Source organism: Oncorhynchus mykiss, chromosome 23, assembly GCF_013265735.2.
Source record: "Oncorhynchus mykiss isolate Arlee chromosome 23, USDA_OmykA_1.1, whole genome shotgun sequence".
Taxonomy (NCBI): domain Eukaryota; kingdom Metazoa; phylum Chordata; class Actinopteri; order Salmoniformes; family Salmonidae; genus Oncorhynchus; species Oncorhynchus mykiss.
The window spans coordinates 41,053,542-41,078,240 of NC_048587.1; the positions used below are offsets into that span (position 1 = coordinate 41,053,542).

At 41.1% G+C, this 24,699-nt stretch overlaps 1 protein-coding gene across 1 annotated transcript in view; it reads right to left on the reverse strand.

The window, feature by feature from the left end:
• Positions 1–8,177: 8,177 nt before the first annotated feature.
• The window catches only part of abca5 (ATP-binding cassette, sub-family A (ABC1), member 5), a 118,649-nt gene continuing 102,127 nt past the window's right edge, over positions 8,178–24,699 (reverse strand). Inside the window, exons 34-37 of the mRNA XM_021581043.2 lie at positions 9,565–9,717; positions 9,407–9,486; positions 9,241–9,296; positions 8,178–9,108 (exon numbers count right to left, since the gene is read on the reverse strand). Coding sequence (XP_021436718.2) covers positions 8,968–9,108; positions 9,241–9,296; positions 9,407–9,486; positions 9,565–9,717 — 430 coding nt within the window. The 3' untranslated portion in view covers positions 8,178–8,967. The remainder of the gene's footprint in view (positions 9,109–9,240; positions 9,297–9,406; positions 9,487–9,564; positions 9,718–24,699) is intronic.

Consider the following 24,699-nt stretch of genomic DNA (forward strand, 5'->3'; position numbering starts at 1 on the left):
TTCCTCATAGAACATGTCATCTCCCTGAGGATGAGCTGGCCAATCAGAGGTCTAGAGGAGGCTGAGCTGGCATACCAGCGGTCGACTTGCAAGAATATTTTTGACCGGTATACGCACACACCATTTTGTTGTTGTTAATACACCCACATCATTCCGACACAGGAAAGCATGTTTTTAAGGTAATTTAAAAATAATAATTGGAAGGAAAACCACTTCACTCATATTGTAAGTAATTATAGAAATCTGGAACATCTGGGCAGTTACTTTGAAATAGATAAGAATTCAGTGAATGTAGTCAATCTCACCCCATACACAACTCATACAGAATGAAACATAACAGACATTCTATTTTCGCTCTATTATAGTGGCGATGATAGCACAAGGCTACACATGTGCAAAAACAATGTTCAGAGTTGAAAATAAAAAATGCTCTCTCCACTCACACGAGTGTTAGAGTATGTCAATAGAACAAAGCAATATCTTTAAACATACACAGTCAGTGGGGTATTCTAGAAAGAAGGATTATCAGACAACAAATGCTGCATGTGAGAGGTTGTACCGTATCATCATAAAAATACCAGGAATTACAGAACCATACACTGATTTTTCACCAACAATGCTCAGTAGCAAATATCCTTCGAGAGAGTAAAGTAGAAAACATGCTTTACAAATTTAAAATAAAACCAATTGTAATTAATTTCAGAGGGCAAATTAACAGAAACCCAACAGACCGGTCCTATACCAAAATACATTTTCAGATCCCTTTCTTAAAAAAAAAAATATATGAATAGAAAACACAAAACATATATTCCATCAAATGAAGGTCAATGGTGGCAAAACAGGAATCTGAGATGCTACTGCATCCTATTTCTTGGGCTTCAACCTCTCCTTTAATTACTTTTTTTATCAGTTTAAAAGACAACACAATAAGCATAATGATAAACTAAACCACACACATGACATGGTAGAGAGACAAAGGAAGCTATGAACAACCGCTTCAAGTAACTTGCTCCAACATTATCCAACACCTCAATAACCCAACCACCACATTACAAAACTAAGTCACACAGCTCCCCATTAAAATAATGTTGTAATAAAAAATCTCCCTTAAAAAGTTGAGATGACGACTATAAAGCTTCTGCACCCCAGGTTGGAGATGAGACGTGAGAAAATACAGTGCGGCAAAAAAGTATTTAGTCAGCCACCAATTGTGCAAGTTCTCCCACTTAAAAAGATGAGAGAGGCCTGTAATTTTCATCATAGGTACACTTCAACTATGACAGACAAAATGAGAAAGAAAAATCCAGAAAATCACATTGTAGGATTTTTAATGAATTTATTTGCAAATTATGGTAGAAAATAAGTATTTGGTCACCTACAAATAAGCAAGATTTCTGGCTCCCTGACCTGTAACTTCTTCTTTAAGAGGCTCCTCTGTCCTCCACTCGTTACCTCTATTAATGGCACCTGTTTGAACTTGTTATCAGTATAAAAGACACTTGTCCACAACCTCAAACAGTCACACTCCAAAATGGCCAAGACCAAAGAGCTGTCAAAGGACACCAGAAACAAAATTGTAGACCTGCACCAGGCTGGGAAGACTGAATCTGCAATAGGTAAGCAGCTTGGTTTGAAGAAATCAACTGTGGGAGCAATTATTAGGAAATGGAAGACATACAAGACCACTGATAATCTCCCTCGATCTGGGGCTCCACGCAAGATCTCACCCCGTGGGGTCAAAATGATCACAAGAACGGTGAGCAAAAATCCCAGAACCACACGGGGGGACCTAGTGAATGACCTGCAGAGAGCTGGGACCAAAGTAACAAAGCCTACCATCCGTAACACAGTACGCCGCCAGGGACTCAAATCCTGCAGTGCCAGACGTGTCCCCCTGCTTAAGCCAGTACATGTCCAGGCTCGTCTGAAGTTTGCTAGAGAGCATTTGGATGATCCAGAAGAAGATTGGGAGAATGTCGTATGGTCATATGAAACCAAAATATAACTTTTTGTTAAAAACTCAACTTGTCGTGTTTGGAGGACAAAGAATGCTGAGTTGCATCCAAATAACACCATACCTACTGTGAAGCATGGGGGTGGAAACATCATGCTTTGGGGCTGTTTTTCTGCAAAGGGACCAGGACGACTTATTTTCCACCATAATTTGCAAATAAATTCATTAAAAATCCTACAATGTGATTTTCTGGATTTGTCTTCTCATTTTTAAGTGGGAGAACTTGCACAATTGGTGGCTGACTAAATACCTTTTTGCCCCACTGTATCTAGTTGACAGAGAGGGAGGGGAGGTGGGTTTATGTTAGAAGGCAAAAAGGGACAAGAGGCATTTTGCTCAATGATTATCACTGCCCGAAATAGGCGCTACACTCAGAAATATAATCGCTAGAAGGGACAGCGCCCCTCAGGCCAACAGTATATTTCTATGGCCACACCACCCGTAAACAATAAGTGAAGGCCTCCTGTTCTCTGTGAATGTTTCTTAATTCAGACTCATGGCCAACATACTGATATTAAGTCTCAGTATCAGAGAGAGGCTGGCGAGACATCAACAAATCTGACTCACTGTCATATTCTCTACTACGAAACGCCTTCTACGGCAGGATGATATTCTCTACTACGACACATCTTCTACGGCAGGATGATATTCTCTACTACAACACATCTTCTACGGCAGGATGATATTCTCTACTACGACACATCTTCTACGGCAGGATGATATTCTCTACTACAACACATCTTCTACGGCAGGATGATATTCTCTACTACAACACATCTTCTACGGCAGGATGATATTCTCTACTACGACACGTCTTCTACGGCAGGATGATATTCTCTACTACAACACATCTTCTACGGCAGGATGATATTCTCTACTACAACACATCTTCTACGGCAGGATGATATTCTCTACTACAACACATCTTCTACGGCAGGATGATATTCTCTACTACAACACATCTTCTACGGCAGGATGATATTCTCTACTACAACACATCTTCTACGGCAGGATGATATTCTCTACTACGACACATCTTCTACGGCAGGATGATATTCTCTACTACAACACATCTTCTACGGCAGGATGATATTCTCTACTACAACACATCTTCTACGGCAGGATGATATTCTCTACTACAACACATCTTCTACGGCAGGATGATATTCTCTACTACAACACATCTTCTACGGCAGGATGATATTCTCTACTACAACACATCTTCTACGGCAGGATGATATTCTCTACTACGACACGTCTTCTACGGCAGGATGATATTCTCTACTACAACACATCTTCTACGGCAGGATGATATTCTCTACTACGACACGTCTTCTACGGCAGGATGATATTCTCTACTACGACACATCTTCTACGGCAGGATGATATTCTCTACTACGACACATCTTCTACGGAACGATGAAGAACACACTTCTGTAGAAAATGCAAGCACTCGTGATTTATGCTACAGGAAAATATATCAAATTAGACATAATATTATGCCGCACTGTACAATATATTTTACCTTTAGTGAGACATATAGACAGTTAGGTATTGTAGACACTTTTTTAGAGCATCCTGAAATTGTGTTTGCATCTTTGTAAGTATGTGATGCAACTTGCAACCAGAGGGATCATGCGTTTCAAGCAATCAAGAATCTACCATGCCGAGCATACGCCTGCATCACAAATAGGGTCAAAAGTGTCATCTGAAAACATTAGTTCAATTCCATGAACTCTCAATTTGGAAACCAAGGAAACCAACATATTCTCTCAGTTCCTCCATCCTCACATACTAAGAATTCTCTTCTCAACTCCCTTCTGTTCATCTCTTATTTGCTCTTTCAAAGCTCACCTGAATGTCACAAGAAAAAAGTTAACATTTTTACTGTTAAAATTGTTTAAGTATTGCACCAACACTTATTAGTGTGCTTCCCTGGAGAGGGTTATATTAGTACTGTAGCAGTCTTATAACAGTAGCCAAACATAAGTCACGCACGCACGCGCACACACACAAAATACAAATAATAAAATATATCTGTGGTTAAAAGCGGCACCAGAGTGACAGAGTGAAAACCGAGCTCCTTTCAGTCCAACAGAACTTCAAAAACTAAGTCACCTAGATAAAATAAGAAGCCTCTTTTTGGAGGCATGATTTTTTTCATACATTCAAGATTCACTTTGTCACAAAATACCAATTTGAGCACACCTGGCCAAGATAAAATAATCCAAATATATCATAATAATAAAATAAAAACAAGAACTACTCTTCCAAACAATATTTTTCAAATTGAATGATTCTCTAGGGTTGGTGACTTGGTTCCCATACCAAATGTTTGATGAAGCCAGAGTGCTACATGTACTGATGTGAATTTAAGATACTACATTACCAACCTATCATTCCTATTTAGACACTAAAGTATTGTAGGAGTGGAAGGCCACTGGGAAGTGTGTGCACATGTCCTAAACTCTCCACCCTAAACCCTCCATACTAAACCTTACACTTGTGCCTTTTATAACATCACTACAATACTGACCATCTTCTCCTTATTTATCCATAATTCTTCCTCTCAGACAAGCATGTTAAGTCACTGAAAAGCAGGCCTCTTTCTCCTTGTCTATGAGAACTGGGGAGAGCTGTGTTTATAGTATACAATGGGCCTGAACAACACTAAAATGCATGCTGGTGTAGAGGAGATACAGCACTCACAGTGCCCCACAGAAACACAGAGGAAATGGCACCCTAGTCCCTATATAGTGCACTACTTTTGACCAGAGCAAGTAGTGAATATTGTGCCATTTCAGATGCAGCCAGAGAGAAACATACAGTAACAGCAGCAAACCCTTAGTGCAGAAGAGGCAGAGGCAGAGTGAGGTGTGATTTTCTTCACACCCACCAGAGGGCGATGCAGGGGAGGAGAGGGACTGGAGCTCCAGTTCGGCTGGGTTTCCTCTTTTGCAACAAAAAAAGGCCACTCCATCTGCCAGTAACTCTGTCTGTACTGGAGATCTGTCAGTTGATATGTCAGTAGTTTATCTGTACTCACACGTCCAGAACAAGCAACCGACACAACTACGACACAAATAGTCCATATCATGCTACAGACGCTAAAAGCACCTTAGTGTCAACGTGTTAGGTTAGGAGTGTGTGAGTAAATAGGGATGTACTGCTTTGGTTCTAGTGGATCTAGACCCAGAACTGGACTGGTGTTGTTATAAAACACACAAAGTTTCACAAACACAGTGGAAGACACGAGCAAACACACTTACTGCACTGATTCCCCATGGATAATCTTGTTCACTAGACACTTCCAATTTGCCTAGGGACGAGGTTACCCCAGGTAGGGAAATGGATGGAAAGTAAAAGGAATCAATAAATACTATATATATATAAATAACAGTTCAAAAGTTTGGGGTCACTTAGAAATGTCCTTGTTTTTGAAGGAAAAGCAAATATTTTGTCCCATAAAATAACATCAAATTGATCAGAGATACAGTGTAGACATTGTTAATGTTGTAAATGAGTATTGTAGCTGGGAACGGCAGATTTTTTATGGAATATCTACATAGGCGTACAGAGGCCCATTATCAGCAACAATCACTCCTGTGTTCCAATGGCACGTTGTGTTAGCTAATCCAAGTTTATAATTTTGAAAGGCTAATTGATCATTAGAAAACCCTTTTGCAATTATTTTAGCACAGCTGAAAACGGTTGTGCTGATTAAGGAAGCAATAAAACCGGCCTTTAGACTAGTTGAGTATCTGGAGCATCAGCATTTCTGGGTTCGATTACAGACTCAAAATAGCCAGAAACAAATCACTTCTGAAATTCATCAGTCAATTCTTGTTCTGAGAAAAGAAGGCTATGCGAGAAATTGCTGAAGATCTCATACAACGCTCCCTTCACAGAACAGCGCAAACTGGCTCTACCCAGAACAGAAAGAGGAGTGGGAGGCCCCGGTGCATAACTGAGCAAGAAGACAAGTACATTAGAGTGTCTTTTAATTTTTATTTTTTTTACCTTTATTTAACTAGGCAAGTCAGTTAAGAACAAATTCTTATTTTCAATGACGGCCTAGGAACAGTGGGTTAACTGCCTGTTCAGGGGCAGAACGACAGATTTGTACCTTGTCAGCTCGGGGGTTTGAACTTGCAACCTTACGGTTACTAGTCCAACACTCTAACCAGTAGGCTACCCTGCCGCCCCTAGTTTGAGAAACAGACGACTCACAAGTCCTCAACAGGCAGCTTCATTAAATAGTACCCGCAAAACACCAGTCTCAACGTCAACAGTAAAGAGGCGACCCCGGGATGCTGGCTTCTAGGCAGAGTTGCAAAGAAAAAGGCATATCTCAGACTGGCCAATAAAAATAAAAGATTAAGATGGGCAAAAGAACACAGACACTCGACAGAGGAACTCTGCCTAGGTTTTATTTCAAAAACAAGGACATTTCTCAGTGACCCCAAACTTTTGAACTGTAGTATATATATATATACAGTGCCTTGCGAAAGTATTCGGCCCCCTTGAACTTTGCGACCTTTTGCCACATTTCAGGCTTCAAACATAAAGATATAAAACTGTATTTTTTTGTGAAGAATCAACAACAAGTGGGACACAATCATGAAGTGGAACGACATTTATTGGATATTTCAAACTTTTTTAACAAATCAAAAACTGAAAAATTGGGCGTGCAAAATTATTCAGCCCCCTTAAGTTAATACTTTGTAGCGCCACCTTTTGCTGCGATTACAGCTGTAAGTCGCTTGGGGTATGTCTCTATCAGTTTTGCACATCGAGAGACTGACATTTTTTCCCATTCCTCCTTGCAAAACAGCTCGAGCTCAGTGAGGTTGGATGGAGAGCATTTGTGAACAGCAGTTTTCAGTTCTTTCCACAGATTCTCGATTGGATTCAGGTCTGGACTTTGACTTGGCCATTCTAACACCTGGATATGTTTATTATTGAACCATTCCATTGTAGATTTTGATTTATGTTTTGGATCATTGTCTTGTTGGAAGACAAATCTCCGTCCCAGTCTCAGGTCTTTTGCAGACTCAATCAAGTTTTCTTCCAGAATGGTCCTGTATTTGGCTCCATCCATCTTCCCATCAATTTTAACCACCTTCCCTGTCCCTGCTGAAGAAAAGCAGGCCCAAACCATGATGCTGCCACCACCATGTTTGACAGTGGGGATGGTGTGTTCAGCTGTGTTGCTTTTACGCCAAATATAACATTTTGCATTGTTGCCAAAAAGTTCAATTTTGGTTTCATCTGACCAGAGCACCTTCTTCCACATGTTTGGTGTGTCTCCCAGGTGGCTTGTGGCAAACTTTAAACTACACTTTTTATGGATATCTTTAAGAAATGGCTTTCTTCTTGCCACTCTTCCATAAAGGCCAGATTTGTGCAATATACGACTTGTTGTCCTATGGACAGAGTCTCCCACCTCAGCTGTAGATCTCTGCAGTTCATCCAGAGTGATCATGGGCCTCTTGGCTGCATCTCTGATCAGTCTTCTCCTTGTATGAGCTGAAAGTTTAGAGGGACGGCCAGGTCTTGGTAGATTTGCAGTGGTCTGATACTCCTTCCATTTCAATATTATCGCTTGCACAGTGCTCCTTGGGATGTTTAAAGCTTGGGAAATCTTTTTGTATCCAAATCCGTCTTTAAACTTCTTCACAACAGTATCTCGGACCTGCCTGGTGTGTTCCTTGTTCTTCATGATGCTCTCTGCGCTTTTAACGGACCTATGAGACTATCACAGTGCAGGTGCATTTATACGGAGACTTGATTACACACAGGTGGATTGTATTTATCATCATTAGTCATTTATGTCAACATTGGATCATTCGGAGATCCTCACTGAACTTCTGGAGAGAGTTTGCTGCACTGAAAGTAAAGGGGCTGAATAATTTTGCACGCCCAATTTTTCAGTTTTTGATTTGTTAAAAAAGTTTGAAATATCCAATAAATGTCGTTCCACTTCATGATTATGTCCCACTTGTTGTTGATTCTTCACAAAAAAATACAGTTTTATATCTTTATGTTTGAAGCCTGAAATGTGGCAAAAGGTCGCAAAGTTCAAGGGGGCCGAATACTTTCGCAAGGCACTGTATATATATATATATATATAAGAAGATCTATATTTATAAACTGGGTGGTTCGAGTCCTGAATGCTGACTGGCTGACAGCTGTGGTATATCAGACCGTATACCACAGATATGACAAAACATTTATTTTTTACTGCTCTAATTATGTTGGTAACCAGTTTATAATAGCAATAAGGCGCCTCGGGTTTTGTGGTATATGGCAATTATACCATGGCTAAGGGCTGTGTCCAGGTACTCCGAGATGGGTCATGCATAAGAATAGCCCTTAGCCGTGGTATATTGGCCATATACCACACCTCCTCGGGCCTTATTGCTTAAATATATATATCCATATATACGAACTTACTGTGAATTCAGGTAAAAAATAAAATATAACCTATTAAAAAACCGTAGTAGGTATTAGTCGTATCAGTGCGTCATCAGAGGAGGGAGATTCTGGTTGGGTGGAGTGGAGCAGGCCCCTTGGTTAGTCAGTGCAAAGGTCAGAAAACACACAGTAGTTCGGACAACTCACACACCTCAGCCCCAGAGAGACTTCCCATCCCAAACACACACAGTTCCGGTGTGAGTGTATAGTTGCTAGCCCTCCAGGGCCATGTCCATAGGGGCATCCATCCGTCCTGTGACGCCCATCTTGTCCTATTAGTTTGGGCTGGTGGTGGGTGTTGGTGTTAGCCGTGAGGTGAGGGGTGAGTGCATTGCTAGGGCTGGCATAGCCTGTGCCATAGTAAACTCGATTCCAGCCTCTTTAGGCTGGGGACGAGGTTAGTGCCATGTAGGCAGGGAGAATGGGAGCCCAGAGACTGTGCCGGCCACAGACACCACCCCCCCCCCCAGTGGAGCTCAGAGCTGGTGCACAATGCTGTCTGTGTGGTTGACAGGCACAGGGCCGTCCTGGCGGAGCCGCTGCCACTGGAACGTGGTGCTGAGGGAACCCACCTCTTCCTCCTCGTTATCCTGCTCCTTAGCAAACTCCATGAAGACCTGAGAGATGGGGTGAGAGAGAGCAAGAGAGAGACTAGCTAAGACAAATAGTCAGGAAGTGGATGGAGTTTGCATTGCAGTTGATGTAACATCACATGATATTCAAGGTAAGGTTCACAAATGAGTAATTACCTGCTCTAAGGTTGATTGTGAAAAGTTGTACTCTTCAAAGTTGAAGGCTTGCTTAGCTGGAGGAAGCGGAGAGCAGAAAACATTAGAACACAATGCATTTTGCCTAAATTGTAACGGATCAATGAAACATGAGGCAGATGGTCAGAGTGTGATCACACACACTCACCACTCTCTAGCTGAGAGAAGGACTTGGCCAGTGACTTGACATCCTCCATGGGGATCTTGTAAACCATCAGGGTGGCAAAGCTGCAAGACAGAGGCAGCAGGCTTAAGCATTTAATTACACACACACACACACACACACACACCTTTGCTCTGACTCACCTCTCCTGTCTTGCAGCGTGAGGGAAGATTCGACGGATCTCCTTGTGGAGCAGTGCCACTTGTTGGAGCCCCGTCAGCTCCTCTCTCAGCTTCAATTCCAGGCTGTAGCCACGCCCATACTTCCCCTTCAGGTGCTGGATAGACCCAATACACCTGAGAGACAGAGACACATCATCATGTGCCTGGGCTTACCTCCGCTGTACCCGCACCCCACCATACCCCTGTCTGCGCATTATGCCCTGAATATATTCTACCATGCCCAGAAATCTGCTCCTTTTATTCTTTGTCCCCAACGCTCTAGGCGACAAGTTTTGATAGCCTTTAGCCGCACCCTCATACTACTCCTCCTCTGTTCCGCGGGTGATGTGGAGATAAACCCAGGCCCCGCATGTTTTCAGGCACCCTCATTTGTTTACTTCTGTGATCGAAAAAGCCTTGGTTTCATGCATGTCAACATCAGAAGCCTCCTCCCGAAGTTTGTTTTACTCACTGCTTTAGCACACTCTGCCAACCCTGATGTCCTTGCCGTGTCTGAATCCTGGCTTAGGAAGGCCACCAAAAATTCTGAGATTTCCATACCCAACTATAACATTTTCCGTCAAGATAGAACTGCCAAAGGGGGAGGAGTTGCAGTCTACTGCAGAGATAGCATGCAAAGTTGTCATACTTTCCAGGTCCATACCCAAACAGTTCAAACTACTCATTTTAAAAATGACTCTCTCCAGAAATAAGTCTCTCACTGTTGCCGCCTGCTACCGATCCCCCTCAGCTCCCAGCTGTGCCCTGGATACCATTTGTGAATTGATCGCCCCCCATCTAGCTTCAGAGTTTGTTCTGTTAGGTGACCTAAACTGGGATATGCTTAACACCCCGGCAGTCTTACAATCTAAGCTAGATGCCCTCAATCTCACACAAATCATCAAGGAACTCACCAGGTACAACCCTAAATCTGTAAACAAGGGCACCCTCATAGACGTCATCCTGACCAACTGGCCCTCCAAATACACCTCCGCTGTCTTCAACTAGGATCTCAGCGATCAATGCCTCATTGCCTGTATCCGCTACGGGTCCGCAGTCAAACGACCACCCCTCATCACTGTCAAACGCTCCCTAAAACACTTCTGCGAGCAGGCCTTTCTCATCGACCTGGCCCGGGTATCCTGGAAGGATATTGACCTCATCCCTTCAGTAGAAGATGCCTGGTCATTCTTTAAAAGTCAATTCCTCACCATCTTAGATAAGCATGCTCCATTCAAAAAATGCAGAACTAAGAACAGATATAGCCCTTGGTTCACTCCAGACCTGACTGCCCTCGACCAGCACAAAAACATCCTGTGGCGGACTGCAATAGCATCGAATAGTCCCCGCGATATGCAACTGTTCAGGGAAGTCAGGAACCAATACACGCAGTCAGTCAGGAAAGCAAAGGCTAGCTTTTTCAAGCAGAAATTTGCATCCTGTAGCTCTAACTCCAAAAAGTTCTGGGACACTGTAAAGTCCATGGAGAACAAGAGCACCTCCTCCCAGCTGCCCGCTGCACTGAGGCTAGGTAACACGGTCACCATCGATAAATCCATGATAATCGAAAACTTCAACAAGCATTTCTCAACGGCTGGCCATGCCTTCCTCCTGGCTCCTCCAACCTCGGCCAACATCTAGAGTCGGCTTTCTAATCCGCAAATAAAGGCTCCTTCACTCACACCGCCAAACTTACCCTAGTAAAACTGACTATCCTACCGATTCTCGACTTCGGCGATGTCATCTACAAATTAGCTTCCAATACTCTACTCAGCAAACTGGATGCAGTTTATCACAGTGCCATCCGTTTTGTTACTAAAGCACCTTATACCACCCACCACTGCGACCTGTATGCTCTAGTCAGCTGGCCCTCGCTACATATTCGTCGCCAGACCCACTGGCTCCAGGTCATCTACAAGTCCATGCTAGGTAAAGCTCCACCTTATCTCAGTTCACTGGTCACGATGGCGACACCCACCCGTAGCACACACTGTATCTCACTGATCATCCCTAAAGCCAACACCTAATTTGGCTGCCTTTCCTTCCAGTTCTCTGCTGCCTGTGACTCGAACGTATTGCAAAAATCGCTGAAGTTGTAGACTTTTATCTCCCTCACCAACTTTAAACATCTGCTATCTGAGCAGCTAACCGATCGCTGCAGCTGTACTTAGTCCATCGGTAAATAGCCCACCTAATTTACCTACCTCATCCCCATACTGTTTTTATTTATTTACTTTTCTGCTCTTTTGCACACCAGTATCTCTACCTGCACATGACCATCTGATCATTTATCACTCCAGTGTTTATCTGCAAAATTGAAATTATTCGCCTACCTCCTCATGCCTTTTGCACACAATGTATATAGACTCTTTTTTTATTTTTTTCTACTGTGTTATTGACTTGTTTATTGTTTACTCCATGTGTAACTTTGTGTTGTTGTCTGTTCACACTGCTATGCTTTATCTTGGCCAGGTCGCAGTTGTAAACGAGAACATGTTCTCAACTAGCCTACCTGGTTAAATAAAGGTGAAATAAAAATGTAATAAAATCATCACAACTAGATAAACCCAATACACCTGAGACACACCATCATAACTAGATAAACCCAAAACACCTGAGACACATCATCATCATCACAACTAGATAAACCCAATACACCTGAGACATACCATCATAACTAGATAAACCCAAAACACCTGAGACACATCATCATCATCACAACTAGATAAACCCAATACACCTGAGACATACCATCATAACTAGATAAACCCAAAACACCTGAGACACATCATCATCATCACAACTAGATAAACCCAACACACCTGAGACACATCACCATCACAACTAGATACCCCAATACACCTGAGACATACCATCATAACTAGATAAACCCAAAACACCTGAGACACATCATCATCATCACAACTAGATAAACCCAACACACCTGAGACACATCATCATCATCCTAATCACAACGACCACAAATCAACTCCCCAATACACCTGAGACACATCATCAACATCATCACAATTAGATAAACCCAATACACCTAAGACAAATCATCATCATCATCATCACAACTAGATAAACCCAATAGACCTGAGACACATCACCATCACAACTAGATAAACCCAATAGACCTGAGACACATCACCATCACAACTAGATAAACCCAATAGACCCGAGACACATCACCATCACAACTAGATAAACCCAATAGACCTGAGACACATCATCATCATAACTAGATAAACCCAATAGACCTGAGACACATCACCATCACAACTAGATAAACCCAACCCACCTGAGACACATCATCATCATCACAACTAGATAAACCCAATAGACCTGAGACACATCATCATCATCACAACTAGATAAACCCAATACACCTGAGACACATCATCATCATCACAACTAGATAAACCCAACCCACCTGAGACACATCACCATCATCACAACTAGATAAACCCAATACACCTGAGACACATCATCATCATCACAACTAGATAAACCCAACCCACCAGGTCATCTACACATCACCATCATCACAACTAGATAAACCCAATAGACCTGAGACACATCACCATCACAACTAGATAAACCCAATAGACCCGAGACACATCACCATCACAACTAGATAAACCCAATAGACCTGAGACACATCATCATCATAACTAGATAAACCCAATAGACCTGAGACACATCACCATCACAACTAGATAAACCCAACCCACCTGAGACACATCATCATCATCATCACAACTAGATAAACCCAATAGACCTGAGACACATCATCATCATCACAACTAGATAAACCCAATACACCTGAGAAACATCATCATCATCACAACTAGATAAACCCAACCCACCTGAGACACATCACCATCATCACAACTAGATAAACCCAATACACCTGAGACACATCATCATCATCACAACTAGATAAACCCAACCCACCTGAGACACATCACCATCATCACAACTAGATAAACCCAATACACCTGAGACACATCATCATCATCATCATCACAACTAGATAAACCCAATACACCTGAGACACATCATCATCATCACAACTAGATAAACCCAACCCACCTGAGACACATCACCATCATCACAACTAGATAAACCCAATAGACCTGAGACACATCATCATCATCACAACTAGATAAACCCAACCCACCTGAGACACATCACCATCATCACAACTAGATAAACCCAATACACCTGAGACACATCACCATCACAACTAGATAAACCCAACCCACCTGAGACACATCATCATCATCATCACAACTAGATAAACCCAACCCACCTGAGACACATCATCACCATCATCACAACTAGATAAACCCAATACACCTGAGACACATCATCATCACCACAACTAGATAAACCCAATACACTTGAAATACATAATCATCATCATCATAACTAGATAAACCCAATACACCTGAGACACATCACCATCATCACAACTAGATAAACCCAATACACCTGAGACACATCACCATCACAACTAGATAAACTCAATAGACCTGAGACACATCATCATCATCACAACTAGATAAACCTAATACACCTGAGACACATCACCATCACAACTAGATAAACTCAATAGACCTGAGACACATCATCATCATCACAACTAGATAAACTCAATAGACCTGAGACACATCATCATCATCACAACTAGATAAACCTAATACACCTGAGACACATCACCATCACAACTAGATAAACTCAATAGACCTGAGACACATCATCATCATCACAACTAGATAAACCCAATACACCTGAGACACATCATCATCATCACAACTAGATAAACCCAACCCACCTGAGACACATCACCATCACCACAACTAGATAAACCCAATAGACCTGAGACACATCATCATCATCACAACTAGATAAACCCAACACACTTGAAATACATAATCATCATCACAACTAGATAAACCCAACACACCTGAGACACATAATCATCATCACAACTAGATAAACCCAATACACCTGAGACACATCATCATCACCACAACTAGATAAACCCAATACACCTGAGACACATCACCATCATCACAACTAGATAAACCCAATACACCTGAGACACATCATCATCATCACAACTAGATAAACCCAATAGACCTGAGACACATCATCATCATCACAACTAGATAAACCCAATACACCTGAGACACATCATCATCACAACTAGATAAACCCAATACACCTGAGACACATCACCATCATCACAACTAGATAAACCCAACACACTTGAAATACATAATCATCATCATCACAACTAGATAAACCCAATACACCTGAGACACATCATCATCATCATCATCACAACTAGATAAACCCAATAGACCTGAGACACATCACCATCACAACTAGATAAACCCAATAGACCTGAGACACATCACCATCACAACTAGATAAACCCAATAGACCCGAGACACATCACCATCACAACTAGATAAACCCAATAGACCTGAGACACATCATCATCATAACTAGATAAACCCAATAGACCTGAGACACATCACCATCACAACTAGATAAACCCAACCCACCTGAGACACATCATCATCATCACAACTAGATAAACCCAATAGACCTGAGACACATCATCATCATCACAACTAGATAAACCCAATACACCTGAGACACATCATCATCATCACAACTAGATAAACCCAACCCACCTGAGACACATCACCATCATCACAACTAGATAAACCCAATACACCTGAGACACATCATCATCATCACAACTAGATAAACCCAACCCACCAGGTCATCTACACATCACCATCATCACAACTAGATAAACCCAATAGACCTGAGACACATCACCATCACAACTAGATAAACCCAATAGACCCGAGACACATCACCATCACAACTAGATAAACCCAATAGACCTGAGACACATCATCATCATAACTAGATAAACCCAATAGACCTGAGACACATCACCATCACAACTAGATAAACCCAACCCACCTGAGACACATCATCATCATCATCACAACTAGATAAACCCAACCCACCTGAGACACATCATCATCATCACAACTAGATAAACCCAACCCACCTGAGACACATCACCATCATCACAACTAGATAAACCCAATACACCTGAGACACATCATCATCATCATCATCACAACTAGATAAACCCAATACACCTGAGACACATCATCATCATCACAACTAGATAAACCCAACCCACCTGAGACACATCACCATCATCACAACTAGATAAACCCAATAGACCTGAGACACATCATCATCACCACAACTAGATAAACCCAATACACTTGAAATACATAATCATCATCATCATAACTAGATAAACCCAATACACCTGAGACACATCACCATCATCACAACTAGATAAACCCAATACACCCGAGACACATCACCATCACAACTAGATAAACTCAATAGACCTGAGACACATCATCATCATCACAACTAGATAAACCTAATACACCTGAGACACATCACCATCACAACTAGATAAACTCAATAGACCTGAGACACATCATCATCATCACAACTAGATAAACTCAATAGACCTGAGACACATCATCATCATCACAACTAGATAAACCTAATACACCTGAGACACATCACCATCACAACTAGATAAACTCAATAGACCTGAGACACATCATCATCATCACAACTAGATAAACCCAATACACCTGAGACACATCATCATCATCACAACTAGATAAACCCAACCCACCTGAGACACATCACCATCACCACAACTAGATAAACCCAATAGACCTGAGACACATCACCATCACAACTAGATAAACCCAACACACTTGAAATACATAATCATCATCACAACTAGATAAACCCAACACACCTGAGACACATCACCATCATCATAACTAGATAAACCCAATACACCTGAGACACATAATCATCATCATCACAACTAGATAAACCCAACCCACCTGAGACACATAATCATCATCATAACTAGATAAACCCAATACACCTGAGACACATCATCATCATCACAACTAGATAAACCCAATACACCTGAGACACATCACCATCATCACAACTAGATAAACCCAATACACCTGAGACACATCATCATCATCACAACTAGATAAACCCAATAGACCTGAGACACATCATCATCATCACAACTAGATAAACCCAATACACCTGAGACACATCATCATCACAACTAGATAAACCCAATACACCTGAGACACATCACCATCATCACAACTAGATAAACCCAACACACTTGAAATACATAATCATCATCATCACAACTAGATAAACCCAATACACCTGAGACACATCATCATCATCATCATCACAACTAGATAAACCCAATACACCTGAGACACATCATCATCATCATAACTAGATAAACCCAATACACCTGAGACACATCATCATCATCACAACTAGATAAACCCAACCCACCTGAGACACATCACCATCATCACAACTAGATAAACCCAATACACCTGAGACACATCATCATCATCACAACTAGATAAACCCAACCCACCTGAGACACATCACCATCATCACAACTAGATAAACCCAATACACCTGAGACACATCACCATCACAACTAGATAAACCCAATAGACCTGAGACACATCACCATCACCACAACTAGATAAACCCAACCCACCTGAGACACATCACCATCATCACAACTAGATAAACCCAACACACTTGAAATACATAATCATCATCATCACAACTAGATAAACCCAACACACCTGAGACACATCATCATCATCACAACTAGATAAACCCAATACACCTGAGACACATCATCATCATCCTAATCACAACGACCACAAATCAACTCCCCAATACACCTGAGACACATCATCACAACTAGATAAACCCAACCCACCTGAGACACATCATCATCATCACAACTAGATAAACCCAATACACCTGAGACACATCATCATCATCCTAATCACAACGACCACAAATCAACTCCCCAATACACCTGAGACACATCATCAACATCATCACAATTAGATAAACCCAATACACCTGAGACATACCATCATAACTAGATAAACCCAAAACACCTGAGACACATCATCATCATCACAACTAGATAAACCCAACACACCTGAGACACATCACCATCACAACTAGATAAACCCAATACACCTGAGACATACCATCATAACTAGATAAACCCAAAACACCTGAGACACATCATCATCATCACAACTAGATAAACCCAACACACCTGAGACACATCATCATCATCCTAATCACAACGACCACAAATCAACTCCCCAATACACCTGAGACACATCATCAACATCATCACAATTAGATAAACCCAATACACCTAAGACAAATCATCATCATCATCATCACAACTAGATAAACCCAATAGACCTGAGACACATCACCATCACAACTAGATAAACCCAATAGACCTGAGACACATCACCATCACAACTAGATAAACCCAATAGACCCGAGACACATCACCATCACAACTAGATAAACCCAATAGACCTGAGACACATCATCATCATAACTAGATAAACCCAATAGACCTGAGACACATCACCATCACAACTAGATAAACCCAACCCACCTGAGACACATCATCATCATCACAACTAGATAAACCCAATAGACCTGAGACACATCATCATCATCACAACTAGATAAACCCAATACACCTGAGACACATCATCATCATCACAACTAGATAAACCCAACCCACCTGAGACACATCACCATCATCACAACTAGATAAACCCAATACACCTGAGACACATCATCATCATCACAACTAGATAAACCCAACCCACCTGAGACACATCACCATCATCACAACTAGATAAACCCAATACACCTGAGACACATCATCATCATCATCACAACTAGATAAACCCAATACACCTGAGACACATCATCATCATCACAACTAGATAAACCCAATACACCTGAAACACATCATCATCATCACAACTAGATAAACCCAACCCACCTGAGACACATAATCATCATCACAACTAGATAAACCCAACCCACCTGAGACACATCACCATCATCACAACTAGATAAACCCAATACACTTGAAATACATAATCATCATCATCATAACTAGATAAACCCAATACACCTGAGACACATCATCATCACCACAACTAGATAAACCCAATACACCTGAGACACATCACCATCATCACAACTAGATAAACCCAATACACCTGAGACACATCACCATCACAACTAGATAAACTCAATAGACCTGAGACACATCATCATCATCACAACTAGATAAACCTAATACACCTGAGACACATCACCATCACAACTAGATAAACTCAATAGACCTGAGACACATCATCATCATCACAACTAGATAAACTCAATAGACCTGAGACACATCATCATCATCACAACTAGATAAACCTAATACACCTGAGACACATCACCATCACAACTAGATAAACTCAATAGACCTGAGACACATCATCATCATCACAACTAGATAAACCCAACCCACCTGAGACACATCACCATCACCACAACTAGATAAACCCAATACACCTGAGACACATCATCATCATCATCATAACTAGATAAACCCAACACACTTGAAATACATAATCATCATCATCATAACTAGATAAACCCAACACACCTGAGACACATAATCATCACCACAACTAGATAAACCCAACACACCTGAGACACATCATCATCACCACAACTAGATAAACCCAATACACCTGAGACACATCATCATCACCACAACTAGATAAACCCAATACACCTGAGACACATCATCATCACCACAACTAGATAAACCCAATACACCTGAGACACATCATCATCATCACAACTAGATAAACCCAATACACCTGAGACATATCACCATCATCACAACTAGATAAACCCAATAGACCTGAGACACATCATCATCATCACAACTAGATAAACCCAATACACCTGAGACACATCATCATCACAACTAGATAAACCCAATACACCTGAGACACATCACCATCATCACAACTAGATAAACCCAATACACCTGAGACACATCATCATCATCACAACTAGATAAACCCAATACACCTGAGACACATCACCATCACAACTAGATAAACTCAATAGACCTGAGACACATCATCATCATCACAACTAGATAAACCCAACACACTTGAAATACATAATCATCATCATCACAACTAGATAAACCCAATACACCTGAGACACATCATCATCATCACAACTAGATAAACCCAACCCACCTGAGACACATCACCATCACAACTAGATAAACTCAATAGACCTGAGACTCATCATCATCATCACAACTAGATAAACCCAATACACCTGAGACACATCATCATCATCACAACTAGATAAACCCAACCCACCTGAGACACATCACCATCACCACAACTAGATAAACCCAACACACTTGAAATACATAATCATCATCACAACTAGATAAACCCAACACACCTGAGACACATAATCATCATCACAACTAGATAAACCCAACACACCTGAGACACATAATCATCATCATCACAACTAGATAAACCCAATACACCTGAGACACATCATCATCATCACAACTAGATAAACCCAACCCACCTGAGACACATCACCATCATCACAACTAGATAAACCCAATACACCTGAGACACATCATCATCATCACAACTAGATAAACCCAATACACCTGAGACATACCATCATAACTAGATAAACCCAAAACACCTGAGACACATCATCATCATCACAACTAGATAAACCCAACACACCTGAGACACATCACCATCACAACTAGATAAACCCAATACACCTGAGACATACCATCATAACTAGATAAACCCAAAACACCTGAGACACATCATCATCATCACAACTAGATAAACCCAACACACCTGAGACACATCATCATCATCCTAATCACAACGACCACAAATCAACTCCCCAATACACCTGAGACACATCATCAACATCATCACAATTAGATAAACCCAATACACCTAAGACAAATCATCATCATCATCATCACAACTAGATAAACCCAATAGACCTGAGACACATCACCATCACAACTAGATAAACCCAATAGACCTGAGACACATCACCATCACAACTAGATAAACCCAATAGACCCGAGACACATCACCATCACAACTAGATAAACCCAATAGACCTGAGACACATCATCATCATAACTAGATAAACCCAATAGACCTGAGACACATCACCATCACAACTAGATAAACCCAACCCACCTGAGACACATCATCATCATCACAACTAGATAAACCCAATAGACCTGAGACACATCATCATCATCACAACTAGATAAACCCAATACACCTGAGACACATCATCATCATCACAACTAGATAAACCCAACCCACCTGAGACACATCACCATCATCACAACTAGATAAACCCAATACACCTGAGACACATCATCATCATCACAACTAGATAAACCCAACCCACCTGAGACACATCACCATCATCACAACTAGATAAACCCAATACACCTGAGACACATCATCATCATCATCACAACTAGATAAACCCAATACACCTGAGACACATCATCATCATCACAACTAGATAAACCCAATACACCTGAAACACATCATCATCATCACAACTAGATAAACCCAACCCACCTGAGACACATAATCATCATCACAACTAGATAAACCCAACCCACCTGAGACACATCACCATCATCACAACTAGATAAACCCAATACACTTGAAATACATAATCATCATCATCATAACTAGATAAACCCAATACACCTGAGACACATCATCATCACCACAACTAGATAAACCCAATACACCTGAGACACATCACCATCATCACAACTAGATAAACCCAATACACCTGAGACACATCACCATCACAACTAGATAAACTCAATAGACCTGAGACACATCATCATCATCACAACTAGATAAACCTAATACACCTGAGACACATCACCATCACAACTAGATAAACTCAATAGACCTGAGACACATCATCATCATCACAACTAGATAAACTCAATAGACCTGAGACACATCATCATCATCACAACTAGATAAACCTAATACACCTGAGACACATCACCATCACAACTAGATAAACTCAATAGACCTGAGACACATCATCATCATCACAACTAGATAAACCCAACCCACCTGAGACACATCACCATCACCACAACTAGATAAACCCAATACACCTGAGACACATCATCATCATCATCATAACTAGATAAACCCAACACACTTGAAATACATAATCATCATCATCATAACTAGATAAACCCAACACACCTGAGACACATCATCATCACAACTAGATAAACCCAACACACCTGAGACACATCATCATCACCACAACTAGATAAACCCAATACACCTGAGACACATCATCATCACCACAACTAGATAAACCCAATACACCTGAGACACATCATCATCACCACAACTAGATAAACCCAATACACCTGAGACACATCATCATCATCACAACTAGATAAACCCAATACACCTGAGACATATCACCATCATCACAACTAGATAAACCCAATAGACCTGAGACACATCATCATCATCACAACTAGATAAACCCAATACACCTGAGACACATCATCATCACAACTAGATAAACCCAATACACCTGAGACACATCACCATCATCACAACTAGATAAACCCAATACACCTGAGACACATCATCATCATCACAACTAGATAAACCCAATACACCTGAGACACATCACCATCACAACTAGATAAACTCAATAGACCTGAGACACATCATCATCATCACAACTAGATAAACCCAACACACTTGAAATACATAATCATCATCATCACAACTAGATAAACCCAATACACCTGAGACACATCATCATCATCACAACTAGATAAACCCAACCCACCTGAGACACATCACCATCACAACTAGATAAACTCAATAGACCTGAGACACATCATCATCATCACAACTAGATAAACCCAATACACCTGAGACACATCATCATCATCACAACTAGATAAACCCAACCCACCTGAGACACATCACCATCACCACAACTAGATAAACCCAACACACTTGAAATACATAATCATCATCACAACTAGATAAACCCAACACACCTGAGACACATAATCATCATCACAACTAGATAAACCCAACACACCTGAGACACATAATCATCATCATCACAACTAGATAAACCCAATACACCTGAGACACATCATCATCATCACAACTAGATAAACCCAACCCACCTGAGACACATCACCATCATCACAACTAGATAAACCCAATACACCTGAGACACATCATCATCATCACAACTAGATAAACCCAATACACCTGAGACATACCATCATAACTAGATAAACCCAAAACACCTGAGACACATCATCATCATCACAACTAGATAAACCCAACACACCTGAGACACATCACCATCACAACTAGATAAACCCAATACACCTGAGACATACCATCATAACTAGATAAACCCAAAACACCTGAGACACATCATCATCATCACAACTAGATAAACCCAACACACCTGAGACACATCATCATCATCCTAATCACAACGACCACAAATCAACTCCCCAATACACCTGAGACACATCATCAACATCATCACAATTAGATAAACCCAATACACCTAAGACAAATCATCATCATCATCATCACAACTAGATAAACCCAATAGACCTGAGACACATCACCATCACAACTAGATAAACCCAATAGACCTGAGACACATCACCATCACAACTAGATAAACCCAATAGACCCGAGACACATCACCATCACAACTAGATAAACCCAATAGACCTGAGACACATCATCATCATAACTAGATAAACCCAATAGACCTGAGACACATCACCATCACAACTAGATAAACCCAACCCACCTGAGACACATCATCATCATCACAACTAGATAAACCCAATAGACCTGAGACACATCATCATCATCACAACTAGATAAACCCAATACACCTGAGACACATCATCATCATCACAACTAGATAAACCCAACCCACCTGAGACACATCACCATCATCACAACTAGATAAACCCAATACACCTGAGACACATCATCATCATCACAACTAGATAAACCCAACCCACCTGAGACACATCACCATCATCACAACTAGATAAACCCAATACACCTGAGACACATCATCATCATCATCATCACAACTAGATAAACCCAATACACCTGAGACACATCATCATCATCACAACTAGATAAACCCAACCCACCTGAGACACATCACCATCATCACAACTAGATAAACCCAATAGACCTGAGACACATCACCATCACAACTAGATAAACCCAATACACCTGAGACACATCACCATCATCACAACTAGATAAACCCAATACACCTGAGACACATCACCATCACAACTAGATAAACTCAATAGACCTGAGACACATCATCATCATCACAAGTAGATAAACCTAATACACCTGAGACACATCACCATCACAACTAGATAAACTCAATAGACCTGAGACACATCATCATCATCACAACTAGATAAACTCAATAGACCTGAGACACATCATCATCATCACAACTAGATAAACCTAATACACCTGAGACACATCACCATCACAACTAGATAAACTCAATAGACCTGAGACACATCATCATCATCACAACTAGATAAACCCAATACACCTGAGACACATCATCATCATCACAACTAGATAAACCCAACCCACCTGAGACACATCACCATCACCACAACTAGATAAACCCAACACACTTGAAATACATAATCATCATCACAACTAGATAAACCCAACACACCTGAGACACATAATCATCATCACAACTAGATAAACCCAACACACCTGAGACACATAATCATCATCATCACAACTAGATAAACCCAATACACCTGAGACACATCATCATCATCACAACTAGATAAACCCAACCCACCTGAGACACATCACCATCATCACAACTAGATAAACCCAATACACCTGAGACACATCATCATCATCACAACTAGAT